The 20,645-nt window shown below is 42.5% G+C and overlaps 1 protein-coding gene across 1 annotated transcript; it reads left to right on the forward strand.

Moving 5' to 3' along the window:
- Nucleotides 1–244: 244 nt before the first annotated feature.
- LOC149299720 (cholinephosphotransferase 1-like) lies at nt 245–19,740 on the forward strand. Its single transcript, XM_089486139.1, has 8 exons — nt 245–487; nt 12,850–12,997; nt 13,203–13,344; nt 13,472–13,556; nt 14,979–15,110; nt 15,303–15,461; nt 18,081–18,206; nt 19,603–19,740. Exons 1-8 carry the CDS (start codon nt 245–247, stop codon nt 19,738–19,740), a joined length of 1,173 nt encoding a protein of 390 aa, XP_089342265.1.
- The last annotated feature ends 905 nt before the right edge of the window (nt 19,741–20,645 follow it).

Raw genomic sequence — 20,645 nt, forward strand, 5'->3', positions numbered from 1 at the left:
AAGCAGACATCAGAAGGGCGTTCTCTGCTCCCGTCGGCTCCAGGGTGACAGATTTGCTGCTGAGCTGTCATTGCAGATAGCAGTCCTTAAAATCCCTCAGGCTAGCAGCAGCTCTCTACTTCCGGGAGTGGAGGGTTCGGTCGGCCTTTCAGTTTGCTGGGAGCCTCCCCGGAAAAAGCTCATACACAGAACACCAAAACACAGCTGAGCAGGAAGAAGTCGGGGATCGGGGCAGCTGGGGAGGATGGCGCCCCCCGTGTGTGTGCAGGAGCCCCTCACAGCCCTGCAGCTGAAGCGCTTGGAGGAGCACAAGTACAGCGCTTCCGGGCGCTCCCTGACGGAACCTTTAATGCAGATCTACTGGAACTGGTTGGTAGAAAAGGTCCCCCTGTGGTTGGCCCCCAATACCATCACCAGCGTGGGGCTGTTTCTGAATGTAGCTACCACGCTGATTCTCGTCGCCTACTGCCCCACGGCCACGGAGGATGTAAGTTGTTGGCGTTAAAGGGGCCGCCACTAGTGTTTTGGGTAAACTTTGGGTGGCTGGTGGGGGTCTGATGTCATGGATTATATTCATTCTAACGGTGATGGCATGCACAGGGTTAAATTATTTGTACGTTCCCCACGTGCGTATCAAAAGTGCAAAGGTAAGAAGGAGAAACACGCGAGTTCTGGAGGAGAGGTCACGTCACGGTGTATAAATGGAATGCGAATGGGATCCCTGGTGCTAACGTGATATTGTCAGAACTGCCGGCCCCCTTGAAATTAAACGGTCGATGCACTTGCTGTAATGCAAATATTATGAGAAGTGATTTTCTTTGTGACATTGGCAGAATAGATATGGGGTTTAGAACCACAGGATATACAGATGTACTGAAAAGTGTCACTAAAAGATGCCTTTTTACAGAAAACAGTGACATTCACACAAAAGGACGGCGCTTCTCTCTATGTGTACGTCAATAGGTTCCTAGGTATGGGAAGGAGGCATTGTGTGTGATCAGTACTCCGTCATGCTACGTTTAATTACACAGCAATTAATATATGACAAATATCTCATGCATACCTAGTAATAAATAACAGATGCCATTAGTACCATCATGAAGGGATCCACTAGTGCACCATGAAGCCTTAAGGACCCCCTAAGAGCTAGACAACTTTGTATTGTGGCCTATGGTATGTACTTTGCAGCAATTTATAACGGATAGAGTATACATTATACAGTTATAGAGTATAATGCTGGCAATAACACTAGTAACTTTGTAGGGGGGTTTAATATACGTAAATCAGCAAGTGAGTTGTTATAAAGAAATGTTCATAGGGCTTATCCACAAAACAGTGACCTGGCTTGGCTGGAACGTTCAGCTTAGCATATGGACCATGTGCCATGCTTGGCCAGATCTGATGGATAAACACTCCAGGGTTGACCCTTCCTAAGTGAACTTCTTTGTGCAGTTCTCATATACTTCACTTTTGAGGTCTTGAGGTCAGGCTCCATGTGCTTCAGAAGGTGCTTTTTCACGTGGATTTGTGAGGATGTAGAATGTGCTTTATTATATGATCATCTTTAATTATTAATGGTCTTTTCTGTTTATTTACTGAAATGTTTTATTTTATTCATATGCCAGCATGCTGCCATTGACTCTCCACCCCAACGTGACAGCACAGTTAGGGTAACCACATCAGCCATGTTTTACAGGACACATATAATTTTTACATCTTGCTGACCAGCTCAGATAAGTCAGTTATACATCCCCCATACTGTAAGCAGCACTTTACTGGGCTGGTCAGCAATATGTAAAAAATATACGTGTCCTGGACAACATGACCGATGTGGTCACCCCAAACGCAGTAGTTCCGCCTCACTTGTGTGTCTGGGTTGCTGGGTATGGATAATAGAATGCCTCGGTCTTAATCGGCCAGCTAGACACTCTGACTAATAGAAGTCTACGGAGGAACAGACTTCAATAGCATTGTCATAAAGAATCCGCTCTGGCATTGCCAAAATGTCACATGACTGATGACAGCCTCGTGATCTATAGATAAAGGAAGTTTATTGAAGAAAGATGAAACAAAACAGTTTTTGTCAATCCAAACCTTTATACTCGAGGAGAAAATGTCTTTTTCATGGGACTTTACCTTTAACACAGTTGACAAGTCTAGCTTGAGTACGGTGAATAGACATGCTTAACTTCTGGGATCTCTCATGCCCAAACTTGATGTGTTTACATTGACACACAGATGATAAATATTTCAGATTCTGAGTCTTGTCTAGCAGGGGACGGCAGGCACTTTCTGGCTTCTAAAGCAACGAAGTGCCTCTGTAACCTTCTACACATTTAACTTAAAACACATGCTTACCTTGCCAGGAGCCTGACTTCTTAGCTCCTTGCGCAATTTGCTGCTGCGGCACATAATTTTGCGTTACGCAACCCCACTGTGCTGCTTCTGCGCGCAGGCTAGAAGTGATCCAGTCCGGGGAGTGGGATTGCCCCATCCCTTCTTCACCAGTGCCCTGACACCTAGCCTGTGGCAGTTCTTAGCTTTTAATACTTTAGGGGGTTCCACTAATCCACAGTACTTTGCTTTGAGTGACAATGAGTTCTTGCCTTTTGTGCCAGCAAATTTTGGTACCTAAAAAGTGTACTTGTGTTTTTTCACCTTTACCCATATCCATTCTGCTAGAAAACAAGAATTTTCTTTTGGAGTATAATTTCCTTTTAAGTGAGTTCACACAATGCATTGCGAAATTACTACACAGGACAAGAACACATCTTCCTGTGTTATACCAGGTCACAGCTGCTGCACCGGAAAGTTGTGCCCTTAGTACATTAGGTTTGTGCCATAATTTGCAGTGGAGTAAAGTCTACTTATCTGTTACTTTATCCGAACATGATGTGTAGAAAAAAAAAATATATATAGCATGGTTTTTAGATCTTGTATTGTTAGTTTAGGTTGTTCATTTACTAAATTGTGAGTTGCAGCTGAAACATTTCAGCTCACCAACTTCACTGCGGCAGAATGGCAGGCCTGGGACTGCATAGCGCATTGGTTAAAGCAGCGAGTTTATATTCAAGAGATCTTTCCACGTTAAAGTGGCTGTAAACATTTTTCTCTTTAGAAAATATTTTAACTATTAGAAAGTTTTAAAATGAAGGATTGCACAGTTAAAAGCTGTTCCCTCAAGAGCTGGTCTCTTAACGTACAGGAGCCGGTTTGATCTATAAAGCTCTCTATGACCTTCAGTTGAGAATTCAACTGCATGATATGGACACAGCAGGCTCCTGTACTTTTGAAGACACTTCGTTTTTTAACAGAGTGAGTTATTAATCTCATGTTAAATACAGTGAGAAGAAAAAGTATCTGAACCCTTTGGAATTACCTGCTTTTTTGCATTAATTGTTCATAAAACGTGATCTGATTTATATCCGAGTATTTACATCTGAGTCTCAAGTATAGACAGCAGGGGTAGGCACCAACATGGCTCATGGTGGACATTTACAGGAATCGGTGGTGGACAAATTAATATTATATGGACCTTCCCACAGACACTGATGTCCTAGTACGGAAAATTTGCCTATCCATGATACAGACACAATGCGCTTAAGCTAATGTCACACAAACAAGGATAAACTTTTATGTCTTTATTGAACACACCCATTAAACGTTCACAGTGCTGTTGGAAAAAGTAAATGAACCCTTGGATTTAATAACTGGTTGAACCTCCTTTGGTAGCTATAACTTCAAACAAGCACTTGTGTTAGCTGCTGATCAGACTTGCACAACATTTGGGAGTCAACATATCCCTAGTATGTCTGGTGTGAACAGCTCTGTTGAGGTCATGCCACAGGAACCTGAATGATACATTGATAAGTTTGTGAATTCATTGTCCCCTCAATGATGGCATGCTGCCCAGGCCCTGAAGCAGCAAAGCAGCCCTAAATCATGATGCTCCCTCAACCATACTTCACCATTGGGATGATGTTTTTAGTGGGTTTGCAGTCCCCTTTTTTAATAAGATACGTAGTGCTGCATGTTCTTTCTGGACAATCCAACCTTAGTTTTTCATTTTTCCAGTAACATTATGGAGTGTCAAGGTGCCGTTTCACAAAGGTGAACAGGGTTGTTAAATTGGAGAGCAGCGGCTATTCAATATTCTGTATATTGTAGACTAATAAACAGAGGTGTTTACTAGTTCCAATGATTGCTTTTAGCTGTTACTCTACAGTTGTTGTTTTTTTTTTTGTTTTGTTTTTTTACCTCACTGAGCATTTTGCATTGTGCTCTTGGCGTCATCTTGGCTGGGTGCCCAGTTCTAGAGAGAGTAGCCACAGTACTAAATTGTCTCCATTTATAAAAATGTGTCTAACTGTGGACTGATGAATATGTAAAGTCTTTGAAATCACTTTTTAACCCTTTCCAGCTTTATGCAAATCAATTGATTGCACTCCAGGTTTGCTTTGAACCTCACTCCAATTAGCTTTTGTTGAAGTGATTAGCTTAGAGGTTCACATACTTGTGTTCAGTATTTTAACTTAGATGAAGGCCACATCACATTTTTGGTCAAATTTATACAAAATGGTGGTAGTTCCAAAGTATTCTTGGAACTATCACAGGGGCAACAAAAGCACTTTTTTTGTCCCTGTGTGTGTCGGTTTTGCACGGTCACTGCATTATACTGCATGCAAGGCAATACAGGCATCTTTTAGATGATGAAGTTAGAAAGTAAGACTTCTGTCTTGTTTACTTAGGTCCGGATTCTTACAAATGGCTATTTCCCTGCCATCCCAGGTGACACTGATGAGAGACTCCTCCTCCGTACCTGAGATAGGGCAGGACTCAAAAGGTTAAAAGGCCCCTCCCCTCCTAGCACCCTCAGTGTTTTTTCCTGCCCTACATCAGGTAGGGAGGACTCGTCTCCCGTTTGTTGTTTTTATTCGGCTCTAGGTTGAGCCGGTTCTCCCTAGGGCTAAGCCCCCTCGGGTGGGGGTATTTTCTGCACCGTAGCCGGATGGCTGGTGCCGCGCTGCCCGGCGCATACTCACCTCGGCTGTGTGGTGGTCCGTCTGGCTTCCTTCCCTCAGCTCCCGCTGCTTTCTCTTCTGCCGGTGCCTTCTGCATTCCTAGACGCCGCGGTCCGGCGTCTCGGCGTTTTTCAAGATGGCGTCTCTGCTTCTTCCGGCTAGGATTGCTAGGCATGTCTGGTATGCGTTCTTAGCCTCGTTTTCATTCAGATTCAAAATTTTGGCGCCTGGTTTGGAGCTATTTAAGCGGTATGGTGAGTTGAGAATGGATTGTTATATATTTTTTCTAACAGTGCTGTTGCATTCTGTCTGATTATGTCTGCTCCAGATAATTCTGAGCCTCCCTCTGTTGAGGTGCGGCCTAAAAAAAAAAATAAAAAAAAAAAAAAAAAAAAGGCTTTAGCTAAAACTAAGCATGCGCAGTGTTCTGGTTGTCACAGGCCTCTTCAGGATGCTAAGAAAAAGCTCTGTTCCGCCTGTTTAAAGTCCGTGGCGGATTCTGAAGCCTCTGGTGGGAGAGAGTTTTTAGCCTGGCTTAAGGAAGAGATGCAGTCCACCTTTTCTGCCTTTCGTCAATCAGTTCCTGCTCCTTCCCATCTTCTGGCAGTACGGGAACCATCTGACTCCGAGTTGGAGCTGGAGGAGTATTCTTCAGAGGAAGGTGAAATCCGGGAGGAAAGCTCCTTTTTGTTCCAGGTGGAAGAAATCGATACTCTCGTTTCTGCTGTTAAGTCTGCCATGAACTTGGAGGATACAGCGACACCTAAAAGGGATCACTTCTTTTCCGGCTTCTCCAAGCAGTCACCTGCTTTTCCTGTGCACCCTGCCTTATCCGACATCATTAAGCAGGAATGGAACCATCCAGAGAGGATGGCTCTCATTTCTCGGATCTAATGGAAAAGAAGGCTGAAGCAGCCGTTAAGAAATCTTTTGAAGCTTCCACTGCTGCTTTTAAACCTGGCATAGCATCTGCCTCAGTGTCTCGAGCTGTAAAAATCTGTCTGTCACAGATCGAGGAAGACATTGCAGCAAAGACGCCTAGAGAGACTATCCTCAAGAACATTGCTGCTATCAAGTTGGCTGTGGATTTTCTCTGCGATGCCTCAATTGAAAATGTCAGGATGTCAGCCAGGGCCTCTGCACTTTCGGTGGTGGCCAGACGGGCCTTATGGCTTAAAGCCTGGGGGGCTGACAATGCCTCAAAGAACAGACTGCTTAATATCCCTTTTAAAGGAGGGTCTCTGTTTGGCGAGGAGCTGGAGTCCCTGCTTGAGAAGACGACTGGTGATAAACATTGGATGCCACAACGCAGAACTGCTGCCAGGAGGCGGCAGTCCTTTCGTCCATACTTTCCAGGCCAGTCCAGGGGCTATGGTTCCGGTTTCTCTCGTCCTGCAAGGGAACATGCCTTCCGGGGCAGATTTCATCGTGAAAGGGGTAGACATGACAGGTTCGCCTTCCCCAAAGCGGCCCAGGACCCCAAACGTTTTGCATGACTCGGCAGGCATCCCGGTGGGAGGAAGACTTCGGCATTTCATAGACTATTGGTTCTTCATCACCCAAGATTCCTGGGTGAGATCCATCATATCCCAGGGTTATCGACTACAGTTCGAGAGCAAGCCTGCAGACCAGTTTTTGATTTCCCACCTTCCTCAGAACCTGGAACAGCGGGGATTCCTGTTGTCTGCCGTCCAACGGTTTGTAGATACAGAAGTCCTTATTCCTGTGCCCCTGCAGGAACAGGGTCAAGGGATTTATTCTCGTGTCTTTTTGGTTCCAAAAACACCAAAGGGGTTTCGTCTCATTATAGACCTGCATTTCCTGAACCGTCACCTTCGTTTCATAAGGTTCAAGATGGAGACCGTACGATCGGCCCTGGACTCTCTAAACCTTCAAGACTTCATGGTCTCCATAGACCTAAAGGATGCGTATCTTCATGTCCCTATGCACCCCTCCCATCAACGGTTTGTGCGGATAGCTATTCCTTGGGGTTCAAGCCCTTCCATTTGGATTGTCTCCAGCCCCCAGAGTATTTACAAAACTCCTTGCAGTGGTGGTGGCCCATTTCAGACGCCAGGGCATTTCGGTCATCCCTTACCTGGACGATTGGCTGATTCACACTCATTCAGCAGCTCTCCTTCAGTCTCACCTTTCCCGGGTGGTCCATACGCTTTAGGATCTCGGCTGGATTCTAAATTGGGAGAAGTCCAACTTAGTTCCTGCTCAACAATTGGTGTTCCTCGGCCTTCGCCTGGATTCCTGCGAGGGAAAGGCTTTTCTTCCTTCAAGCAAGATCAGCAGTATTTATTCCCTAACCTGCAAGGTACTTTCTGCGTGCAAGAGTCCACTAAGGCTATGTATGTCTCTTCTCGGCAAGATGACTTCAGCAAGGTATGCAGTTCCCTGGGCCCTGGCTCACATGAGGGTTCTTCAGAACCATATTCTTCATCTGCTGGAGGAGAACCCATTCGCCCTGGACAGACTGGTTCGTCTTCCTCCGCATGTCAAGGCATCCCTCTCCTGGTGGCTCCTGCGAGACACTCTGGCCTCGGGAAGACGATGGGCCTGGTCATCCAAGGAGCTCCTTACCACAGACGCGAGCAGAACAGGCTGGGGAGCCACTTATCGGGACAGCTTTGTTCAAGGTCTCTGGTCGCCTGCCACTCAGCTCCTTCCCTCAAACTGCCTGGAGCTGCTGGCGGTGGAGAATGCCCTACATCACTGGGAAAAGCGGCTCTTCGGCAAGAACATCCTGCTTCGTTCCGACAATCGGGCGGTAGTCGCCTACATCAACAAGCAGGGTGGTACGAGAAGTCCTCGCCTGCTGCGCCTAGCTCTCAGGATTTCCTTTTGGGCAGAATCACGTCTAATGACTCTGTCCGCGGTTCACCTACAGGGGTCTTTGAATTCCCAAGCCGACTTTCTGAGCAGGACTTCCGTTCAAAACAACGAATGGGCTTTGCATCCTGCAGCCTTCCACATGATTGTCCAACGGTGGGGAATGCCCGAAATAGATCTTATGGCCTCCAGGGACAATGCTCAAGTTCCAGCATTCTTTTCTCTCAATCCTCAGGACCAGCCACTGGCGGTGGATGCCTTCGCCCAAACTTGGAGTTTCAGCCTCGCCTATGTTTTCCCTCCATTTCCTCTAATATCCAAGGTTCTGCAGAAGATCAAGGCCGACCGGGCGTCTGTTATACTAGTAGCCCCAGACTGGCCCAAACGTGTCTGGTACGCGGGCTTAGTCGCACTCAGCCACGCACCGCCCCTACGGCTCCCGGCTTGGAAAGACCTGCTTCACCAGGGTCAGTTCCTTCATCCAAATCCTGCGGTTTTTCAGCTGATGGCTTGGAGGTTGAACGGAGAATTCTGAGGTCTCGAGGCTTCTCTGAGTCAGTTACGGAAACTCTTCTTCGCAGTCGTAAGAAGGTCACATCCCTCAGATACATTAAAGTGTGTAAGAAGTTTTGTAGCTGGTGTGGATCCAGGAAAATTCATCCTTCAGACAGTTCTCCGGCTGCCATTCTGGAATTTTTACAAATGGGGTTTGACCATGGACTTCAGCCTTCTACCATCAAGGTCCAGATTGCCGCCATCAGTGCTTTACTTGGCTTCAACTTGATTTCTGTTCCAGTCATCAGGCGTTTTTCCAAGGCTATGGTGCGTATTCGTCCTCACCCTGTCTCCAAGATGGTGCCCTGGGACCTGAACCTGGTCCTTCGCAGGCTCATGTTACCACCTTTTGAGCCTCTTCAATCAGTTTCCCTACACCTTTTGTCTCTGAAGACGGCCTTCCTGGTGGCCATTACCTCTGCGAGGCGTATTAGTGAACTCCAGGCCCTTTCGATAAAGGAACCGTTCCTGCGGGTTTTTCCGGATAAGGTCATCCTCGCTTTGCCCCCAGAATTCTCACCCAAAGTTCAGACGGCTTTTCACAGGGACCAAGAAATTGTGTTGCCTACGTTCTTCTCGTCCCCTCAATCGGCGGAGGAAGAAGCGCTGCATACTTTGGACTTAAAAAGATGTCTTTCAATTTATCTGGAACGTACGCAGTCTCTGCGCAAATCTTCTAGTTTGTTTATAGCCTCTTCTGGTCCCAGTAGAGGTCTTAGCATTTCTAAGCGTACACTGGCAAAATGGATTGGGTCAACTATCAGCTTGGCTTATACCGCAGCTGGCAGGGTTCCCCCTCCCGGGATTCGTGCCCACTCTACCCGCGCAGTTTCCACTTCATGGGCTGAACGATGTCTCGTCTCGCCTGAACACATCTGCAAGACAGCTACGTGGGGAACTCTAAGTACTTTTATACGACATTATAGACTCGATCAGATGGCGCAGGAGGATGCGCTGTTCGGTCGTACGGTTCTTGGGGCTGTTCTTTCCCCCTGAGGTTCTTTGTTTCCCACCCTTCTTCTTTGGTATATCTCTCATCAGTGTCACCTGGGATGGCAGGGAAACATTAAGTTCTACTTACCGAGAGCTTCTTTTCCCTGCCAATCCCTGGTGACACGTTTGGTTCCCTCCCTTCCTTTCAATAAATGTTTTTTGCAGCAGTTCTGTGTTCCTGTGTGGTCTTTGATATTCACTGAGGGTGCTAGGAGGGGAGGGGCCTTTTAACCTTTTGAGTCCTGCCCTATCTCAGGTACGGAGGAGGAGTCTCTCATCAGTGTCACCAGGGATTGGCAGGGAAAAGAAGCTCTCGGTAAGTAGAACTTAATGTTTCTGGGTTGCACGTATGTTAGTTGAACATGCTTCCTGGTTTCAGCCAAGTCTATTGAAATACGGCACCAATTTGCATGCATTCAGCAACAGTGAGAACAATAGCTTGGACGATCCCTCCTTGGTATAGTATAGGGTGACCTGATTTAAAAGAGCTTTGGAAGGGATCCACGAAAAAGATTTGTTTTTTTTGTTACAGGAAATTAGATGATATGAGCAAAATAATGGTATCTAAAGAAAGGCCATCGTGTTCTGGAAGACAATTAAAAAATAGGGGACTAGATTGTTCCTTTTATGCCTCTTCTTAAGAACAGACAAGTTTATTGCCCCCCCCCCCCTTATCAGTGTGCCCAAGCTGTGTAACTAAGGGTACCCATAAGAACCTATGACTGTACACAGAATTTGGATAGTACCACATATGGACAAAATATTAGCTTTTTAGTACAGTACAAACGTTATGCATTCAACTAAAAGTGATTTGATTGTTTTGAAGCAGCCTCTTTGTTTTTTTTATACTATATGTTTATCCCTGCCAAGTATTCAGCTGTATTTGCATAGTGTCCCTGACACGGTTGTATACGATTTCCAAAAATCTACTATTTCTGGTGGTTCTAAGTAATCCCTGCCTTTTATTGATTTTTGTTCAGTAAATAAGATAAGGAATAGATACAGTCTGATAAAATAGAATGCTTAGAGAGAACGGACAGGTACAAAGTTTCGTTTGTTAATGGCCTGGTGTGCTCTGGCATGCTCTGTTTAACGCTCTTTGGAATGCCTTGATACTTGCATCCCTGGGACGTAGTGAAGTGTGTTCAGTGACTAGCTTTTGCCTTGGAACACCTGGTTCTCTGGGAACAAATTAAGCCTCCTATAAGTTATTGAACATTTTGTTTTTGAGCATTGGCCCTGAAATAGGCCTCCCTCAAAGCAACACTGGGCAGGTAGACCTATTCTCAGGTTACACGTCGTTCTCATTCTGTATAACCCTGCCAAGCCACGTCATTGTGTGCAGTACAAAGAGGACTTGTGTGGGAATGTAGAACTTTCTTGCTGTTGAATTATGAGGGAAAAAATGTAACCTTTCACCAGGAATGGGTTTTTAAGCAGGACCTGAAACCGGCAAAACACTTGCTAGTATACGTATGTTTCAGTGTGGCTGAGAGTGGTCCGTAGTAGTTTTTACAGTTGTCAGTGTGTTTAGATTCACATCAGTTTAGTTGTGTGGGTCCTTCCAGTGGCAAATTCTTGCCTCGGCCTAGGGTGGCAGTTCCAGAGCGGTGGTAGAAATCCCCCCTGTAACCAACTCATATACACGATGGTCATATGAGTGGTCATATGTCCGAGATACAAGATTTTTAGTGGTAGAGGGGAAAGAGAGCCCCTCATTTTTAAACCCAAGGGACGAATGCTTCCCCATAAAGGGAATTGCAGGTCTCGTTATGTACTACAGCAGTATTCTTGGTGCTGTATAAATAGAACATGCAGGAGTAAGCTGTTTAATTATTTAAGCTTAAAAACACCAGCAAATTCAATTAATTTATACAATTCTGCTCACATAACTGTTCTTCTCCTCAGGTCCTGGGAAATGCCATCGCTGCATGCCATAGATGGGAAAACTGGCTGTAATGTTTTTTCCCCACTTAGCATGAGCATCATTAACTATATCTTTGTAATCTGCAAGTCAATAGTTTGTGCCTCTACATGTTATAAATCAAAGTTTGGACAATTCACTATCTGTGCCTATGGGACTTTGCTCTTAAAGGCAAATGTAGTGCTCAATAAACCTGAAATGTGAAAGCATAAGGTTCCTTTAAGGACCAAGACGTGTTTTAATCATGCCTTTCTAAAACAGCTCAATTGAACTTAAAATAAAGTAAATGTAAAAACATTTTAGAAAATTTCAAGTTTACTCATTAGGAGTTTAATACAATTAAGGCAAACAAAACAAAAACATCCAAAGTGTCTGAGATTTTAGGTTCCAGGTTCCAGCCTGTATATTTGAGTTTGTGTGTGTGATATATATATATATTGTAGGGAACAGCTCACGCATGGGGCGGCAATGACAGTATTCACACAGGTTTCAAACGTAAAGCATGTTTATTTGGATGCTGTAGGCACAGAGCACCTTGTAAACAAAACAAACTCTAAGCCTGTCCGGCTCTAGCTAAACATCCGGATACCGCTCTACAAGCCTAAGGTCTGGCACAAAGCAAAGTAACAGGTTTTCCATAGGTAAAGCTTCATACCTGGTGGGCTGCAGCGCTGGCTGTAGCTGCTCCTTCACTCAGTTTCTCCTCCCCCCTTCAAACCTAACAGCCCTCTCTTTTTAGTGCTTCCTCCCCAGTAATGAGCTTAGGAAGCCTCACCTGAGGGCTCCTGGGTTTGCTACCGTGCCTGGCTGAGGAAACCGGGTGAGATATATATCCCATCAACCACTCTCCCATACACTTTACCACATAATATATATATATATATATATATATAATATATATATATGCCCAGCATTCAGAATCACAGTATGTGTTGTCATTGATACGACTCCCAGTGAAAAAGCTAGCATCATATTAACAGTCCTGTTAATATGCAATTGTATTGTTTATACCCCTTTTGCTTTATTTTGTCCAGGGTATTGATATGTTTTTATTTATTCATTTAGTTACAAATGGACCCCGTTTAGAGAATATTATTGTGACTGCAATATTACATTGACTTTCCTGTCCCTGCTGCTGTGAGTGAGCTCTAAATTTTGCCGCAAATGTGCTGTTATTCTTGGGAGACATTTCCAATATCGTGCCTAGAGTTTGAAGCCTTTTAATATAAAATTCCTATAAAAAAAAATATAACACTGTTATTTGGAGCCTAGGTTTCAGTAAATGGTAAACCATATATGCACAGGAAAGAATTCACTCGCTCGGGTTGAGGGAAAGGTAGAACTAGTACCATGGTTAAATGTGGTTTGGAGAAACCGGGTGGTCATTCTTGAGCTTAGGTGATATATGAGGTGCCCATAGGGTATACTGGGCCACCATAACCAATAAGCATGTTTTTTTTTTGTTGTAAAGCTAAAATAATGTAGTATTTCTGCTTATATAACTGTTCTTCTCCCCAGGCCCCATTTTGGACCTTCATACTGTGTGCAGTCGGACTTTTCATTTATCAGTCATTGGACGCCATAGATGGGAAACAGGCTCGAAGAACAAATAGTAGCTCCCCACTTGGGGAATTATTTGACCATGGATGTGATTCAATTTCAATAGGTAATCATTCACACCTTTCATTCTGTGCTGCGACAGACATGTAATTCATAATGGTCTGCACCTGATCTATTTACCTTGTGATGTTTTTACTAACCTTTTATTGTAAATAGTGTGAAGGAAAAAAAATAAGTATTTCAGAGGGTGAGGGGTGTTGGATAGAAAAGTACTGCCAATTGTTGCTATTTATTCACTTTGTTTTTTGTAGTGTTTGTGTCGGTGGGGACGATTGCTGCAGTGCGTCTCGGAACACTTCCCGGCTGGCTTTTCTTTTGCTGTTTCATAGGCATGTTTATGTTCTATTGTGCTCAATGGCAGACATACGTGTCGGGAACACTGAGGTTTGGAAGGTACGTAAAGTCTGTTATACTGAAAAGTCTGCTAAATTTTCTTACAGGGCTACTGTGTCAACAACCCTACTGGCTGGCCGGCTACCTTGTTGTCAACCGTAATTATTTGATTTTCCTTTTATTTTAGAATAGATGTCACTGAGCTCCAGCTGTCGGTAACAATAATGTTTTTGGCAACTGCGTTTGGTGGAACACATTTATGGGACTATGAGGTAATACATCATTCCGTGGCACTCGAAACAAATATGTATATGTATGCCTTGTATACATACATTAGTATGGCTACATGGTAGTAGTTATAAAGCAAATGTCTCATCATCCCTAGTCATATCGTCTAAGGAGGAAGCAGTGGGCCAGGTTTAAATGGCGCCACTGTTTAGCTACCATTTCTTGGTTTAACTGTGCAGAGAATAGGATAACATGAATTGCTTAACCGAGACTCTGAGAAATGTCTTTGTCGCATGCCTTAGACATTACTTTGCTTACATAAATACGGTTATTCCACAATTTACTTGATTAAGGTTAAACACAGACACACTCGCTTTCCTTGTCTTGAGTGACACTTTAGGTAAAGGGTGGAGTACGTTTTTGAGTAAGGAATATATATTCTCCTCCACTGACTTTACTGGGCAAACTCATCTTTACCTTGGGAACGCAAACATTGACTGGTTTGCAATGATTGCCAATGCAACCCCCACCCATAAAAACAACTGCAGTCCCTTACAAAGGCATTGAACCGTTTGCCCAGTGCATAATATCTCATTCAGATCTCAGGATATACATTATCTGGATGTATTTAGCAGGGATTTAACTGTGTGAGCCGAATGGGATGAATATTACATAACATTTATTACTTAACCCCTTCAGGACCGGCACTGGCAAACTGCGTCTTCCCTTGAAGACCGCAGGTTTTTTTTTTTTAATATTTAAATTCTGTGCTCGTGATTCGCTGCAAAGCGATCACGTGCATGGAATTGAGTGGGAGTGGCTGCTACGGATCGCTGGGGACACCAACGTACCTGGTACGTCCCGGTACGTCCCGGTCTGCCGGTGACCTTTGACCCGGAAGTACCAGGTAGGTGACAGTAGTGCACTTTTAAGGGAGAGTATAGTGTACTAACACCTGCTTAAAAGCACAACATAAACCAGGACAAACATCTATAGTTGCCATGTCCGTGAACACAAACCATCAGATTAGTAATTCTTGTTTTTTTCATTTTCTGCTGCCTTTGGAAGAAAATAAGTGTTTAAGGTAACTAAACCAAAATGAGTATGAATGGACTCTACTTGTATGTGTATTGTGTACTTGTCTGTATCTAAATATAATTCCATAACTACCACTGTATGTGTTAAAATTCAGCATTTTCAGTATAATTATCACTATCTGAATTGAAACACGTTAGACCAGGAGTAGTAAATTGTCACTACAGCACTTTGTGTTTTGATGGTGCAGAAGCTCATTGGCCTAAGAAAAGGTAGCTTTAGCATATTTAAATGATTGAACTATACATTATGCAGGACCAGCTCAACTTTGCCACATACTCTCCGACCAGTTCACACTCAATTAAAAATAAAACCAAAGTAGGACTCCCAGCTATGATACAAACATTAATACATTGGTATTTCTTTCAAAGATTCCCATGACTGGACTACCTCTGAAAACTATCCCCCTTCTTGGGATAGTGGGAGGAACAATTTATTCCTGCAGCAACTATTTCAGAGTCATCCTGAGTGGTGGAGTTGGCAAAAATGGATCAACCGTTGCCGTAAGTATCCGAACAAGATTGTAAGATTGTGTTGAAGACAATTCCTTTGCAACTATTGTATGCAGTTTCTCTTCAATTGTTGTTTTATCATGTGCTGGTGTGTATCTGTATAGATCAAAGCTGTTCCGAGATACTGTACATGATGTTCAAAACTGTGTGTATGTACGATAACATTTGTGTCCTCGTTACCAGGGGACCAGTGTGCTGTCTCCTGGACTGCATATTGGATTAGTTCTCTTACTGGCGTTAATGATATACAAGAAATCAACAAGTGACCTGTTTTACCAGCATCCAAGTCTTTATACGTTAACATTTGGATTTGTGAGTGCCAAGATTACTATTAAACTAGTGGTAAGTCTGCCAATTTTTCTAGCAGCAAATCCCATGTGCTGGATTTGCATGATTAGTGCATAAAGAAGAGAATGCAAAACAGTACATTTTATTTCACCTGATTCCTCTGGCTTTTCATTGTTTGCAGTGAACATTTTATTATTATTTTTTTTGCAAGCTACCCTTGCAGTGTATGTTTGCTTTACAGTATATTTATCCTTCCACTCTCATATAATGGATGTTATGATTCTCCATATGGCATTAAACACTCACTTCATCTTTAAAGGATAGGAACCAAACTTTGTTTTACTTTCTACTAAAGACACTGTTCCACCTATTCTGTTGAAATGTAATACTTTTCCTAGGACTGTTCAAAGCAAAATTCATATACAATTTTGCCTCCTTCATATTTTTTACCAGAAACACTATATTGTTTTTGCCGCAAAAGCAGGCCCTGACAGATTTTTGCAATTAATATTTTCTCTAAATGAAACCGCACATTTAATTCAGGAAGAATTAAATGATCTTTCACACAAGACATTGTAGAATGAGGCGGTAGTGTAAAAGCAGAGGTTTAGATGTAATGTAAGGAAATGAAACATCCCATTGGGAGTGGCAGAGGCTAATACAGTGAGGGAATGTAAAAATGCATGGGACTGGCATAATACTTTCCTGAATCTAAAACAAGACCGAGTCTTAAATCAAGGAAAAATGAGCAGACTAGATGGACGGAATGGTTCTTATCTGTTCTCTAACATGTTTCTATGAAAATGGGGATATTTGTTTTCCTGGTGTACTATGCAGGAGATGAGGGCCAAAGTGCTGGCCAATTAAACATTATACATTAAATTAGGGCTGAAACAACTAATCGATAAAATTGATAATGAAAATCGTTGTCAACGATTTTCATTATCGATTAATCGAATAGATTTTTATCGATTAAAAAAAGTTTTTTTCCAGAGCAAATGCTCTGAAAAACTCCTCTCCTTATATAATCCGACCTCAAACAGAGATCGGATTATAACACTAGAATCCAGATCCCCCGCAACGCTGCAGGGGACCTGGATTCTCCTCACTGTCGGCCGGTCTCTCACTTACGTCTCTCTCCCCCCTCCCATCTGCCTCCTCCCCCCTCCCATACGTCACTCTGCCTCTCTACCCGGCTCCATTACTGACAGGCACTTTCCCTGCAGCTTCATAGAAGCCTCAGTGTAAGTGAAGGGCAGTAACGGAGTCTGTGCGATGCAGACCCCCACCAGCTGACAGAGGATCATCCTCTCTGTCAGCCGGTGGGGGTCTGCATCGCACAGACTCCGTTACTCACCTTCACTTACACTGAGGCTTCTATGAAGCTGCAGTGAAAGTGCCTTCAGTAACGGAGCCGGGTAGAGAGGCAGAGCGGTGTATGGGAGGGGGGAGGAGTCAGAGGGGTGTATGGGAGCCACCCTCCCATACACCACTCTGGCTCCTCCCCCTCCCATACGGCACTCTGCCTCTCTACCCGGCTCCCTGGTGTCTTGTCAGCAACGGAGGTTAACAGGAGGCAGAGTGGAGTATGGGAGGGGGGGAGGAGGCAGAGTGGAGTATGGGAGGGGGGAGGAGGCAGAGTGGAGTATGGGAGGGGGAGGAGGCAGAGTGGAGTATGGGAGGGGGAGGAGGCAGAGTGGTATATGGGAGGGGGAGGAGGCAAAGTGGTATATGGGAGGGGGAGGAGGCAAAGTCATGTATGGGAGGGGAGAGGAGGCAGAGTGGAGTATGGGAGGGGGAGGAGCCAGAGTGGTGTATGGGAGGGGGAGGAGGCAGAGTGGTGTATGGGTGAGTTATAGTGGTGTATGGGGGGTATTATGAATTTCAGGGCATATAGGCATATCAGGGGGCATAAGGCATACCATATAGGGGGTATAAAGCATACTCCTTATATGCCAGTGATATGCAACTGAGCCCTCTGATATACCTTTTACCCCCAGATTTGTTTTATGCCCCCTTGATATGCCTAATATCGATATGCCTTATACCCCCTATATGCCACTGAGCCCCCTGATACCTTTTACCCCCAGATATGTTTATGCCCCCTGATATGCCTATATGCCCTGAAAGGCATATCAGGGGCACAGCGGAATCTGGCATATAAGAGGTATAAGGCATATATGGGGGCAGAGTGGCAAGCTGGGGGTCAGATGTGCATAACTGGGGGCAGTTTGGTAAATAAAAAAAATGTAAACAAGGCTTTTTTCTCAGTTTTTATTAAATATGAAAAATAGTTAACATATGAATTAATATTTACTAATAACTTTGTATTAAAACCTAGTTTGAGAAACACACTGTGTTTGGGTTCTTGTAGCTTTTATTATTATGTCAGTAAAATAAGAAGGTGAATAGAGAGAGCCCATTGCAATAAAGAGATGAAAGTGTAAATTGTACGTTTTTTATTGCAATTTTTCTTCAATTTAAAATGTATTTTTTTTATCCGATTAATCGGCCAACTAATCGATTATTAAAATAATCGTTAGTTGCAGCCCTACATTAAATAAACAATAATAATGACATTACCTTTTCATGCTAATGCTAACATATCATGTTCCTATTTTATACACATTTAAATGTAGACTTTTTTTTTAATCTTATCTATGTTGTCCTTAGGTGGCTCATATGAGCAAAAGTGAAATCTATCTTCAAGACACCGCATTCATTGGACCAGGTCTCTTATTTCTCAACCAGTATTTTAACAGCTTCATTGATGAATACCTTGTTCTCTGGTGTGCAATGGTCAGTAGTAACTAATACAGTTCTACACAAATAGTCTAAGATAGTTTTAATACGATCATTAAAAATGGATGGAACTATTGACCTATACAGTTATACAATGCTGTGATGCATCATGTTTTGTAAAATGGATGTCTAGGATAGGGAAGGATTTATTGTATTGTTTTCCATCTCCAAAAATGTGATAAATTACACTAACAACTGTGATTTTACCGTTGCTTGGAGATATAAAATGTGCCCATGTGTCATGGCTGTTAAAAATATCTTGGCAGAATTCTACTACCTAGTTTCTTTTGTATGAATGGTAATTTTAATAGGGAACTGTTTTGCAGTCACGCTGGATTTTTTTTTTTTTTTTTTTAAACAGTCTCCTTATATGTAACTGAGAATCGGATAAAAGTTTTTCCTATCTAAGTAGTTTTCTGATGCAAACCAGCACATCAAAAATGCTTAAAGGTTGATGGCGTGAAGTTGATATTTGGCATTCAATGCTGTTAGGGATCAATGAAAAAGTTGGAAACTTAACTATGCAGAAAATAACCAGCACAATCATATATAAATGCTCATTATGCTTTAACTTAATGAAATTCAATCGTTAACGGAAACGGTCATAACAGCATATGCTAAAAGATTACTTCTATGTGTAATGTTACTTGTATGTCTGCAAGTGTCAGTATGGTATTCAACCCAGGATGTTTTATTTTCCCTCTTGTTAAATATCTGGATATTAAATGGCCTATAGTTAAATAAGCTTGTCAGCATGTAGGAGCAAATGTCAAATAGCTGTTAACACGATGTTACAGGTGCCTGGCCTCCCAAATAGACACAAATAATAAAACTTAGCGCATATATTTATATAGATTTAAACAAAAAATCAAAAACTGGCATATGAGTTTTTGTGGACTACAGCTAATTTGACCCTCAACCAGAATGGTGGTGATGGTCATCAGAGCTGTAGACCACACAAGGTGTCATACTTGTGGGTTTTTTTTCCCTCTAGATTATGTGGTATATTTATGGTATGCTCCCCATCTGCCCACAGTATATTGTGTATGGCACCTACATAAGCTTTACGTGTAATCTATACGTATGTACAACCGCAAATATATAGGATACATTTACATAGGAGGCTGGGGATTTTTAGCAATATTCAACTGTTCCTTTTTGGTTACGGATACAGAGGAAAATGATATGAAAGGAAGACAATTATACAATATGTATGTATTTATGTAACCTATAAGGTTGTCACCTCAATTTAACTCTTGCAAAACTAATACTTGCCAGGTTTCGTTGAGGTAAAACTGTGTCCTAACCACGGTACTCAAAGGGTTGAGAAGAGCACTATGTACTTCCATTTATTGTTTTTCATTTAACTGGTATATGTTCTCTTGTTTTGCAGGCTATTTCTCTATTTGAGTTGGTCAGATATTGCATAGCTGTTTGTCTACAGATTTCAGCCCATCTCCGAATACCTATCTTCAGAATCCCTTCTAACCAAGCAGCGGAACAGGTTCAAAAACAAAAACACACTGACTGACTGGTTGCCCAAAAGGAGGAAAAGAACCAAGGGGCAAGCTTATCTTGCTACAAAAAATAAAGGAGTAAGGGGGAATAAGCGGCAAATAATTGGCACGCAGTTTTCTTTAATTCTAAAAGAAGTAATTTAAAATGTTAGTCAATCATATGCAATATATAGGTAATTTTAGTTAGCATAAGGGTGAATTCTTTCTGCTCCCTTATAACTGTGGTACGCTCTGCATTTTAGAGGAGAACTTTAACTGAATCAAGTGTGCACTGCGTGTAAATAATTTACACTAGCCCTCTGAGAATGCTGTAATTATAACTAATATATAACAATTGCTTATTTTAATTTACTTTATGTAATTATTTCTTGCCAATCCGTACGCTTTTATGTTTTTACCAAACTAATTTAATTTTAATTGTTCATGCAAATTATTTCATATTAATTAATCCGTATCTTCTCCTCCTTATGGGCATTACCAAATTCTGTCATTTTTAAAAGTGAGTGGAATTTCTTTTCCAAATATATTTTAATGTGGTTATTTATTTCTAATGACTAAATCCAGTATACAGAAGATAAACATCTCTTGAAAGTATTATTTAGAAACATAACAACGTTAATTTTGTTAGACAATCATTTATTTAATATATCCAATACTTTGAAACACTGAACCCTGTTAATGAACTAATTGTACAGTAATAAACTGTAAATTGCTTATTTTTTATTAAATTGAGGCCATGTGTGTTTTGGGAGTTTTTTCTTGCCAGCTATGCTAGATGCAATGTCCATTCAGAATGCTTAACAGAGATGTAGAATTTTGGAAACGTTTTATTTACTAGTTCACTATATATAATATAAATTATAGTGTAGAGCATGTGTTGGTAAGATGTATATTTAATTTAAAAAAAATACATAAACCT

The sequence above is a fragment of the Sceloporus occidentalis genome, unplaced genomic scaffold (genome assembly GCF_023333645.1).
Source record: "Sceloporus occidentalis isolate IW3139 unplaced genomic scaffold, rSceOcc1.0.p SCAF_28, whole genome shotgun sequence".
NCBI classification, from domain to species: Eukaryota; Metazoa; Chordata; class Lepidosauria; order Squamata; family Phrynosomatidae; genus Sceloporus; species Sceloporus occidentalis.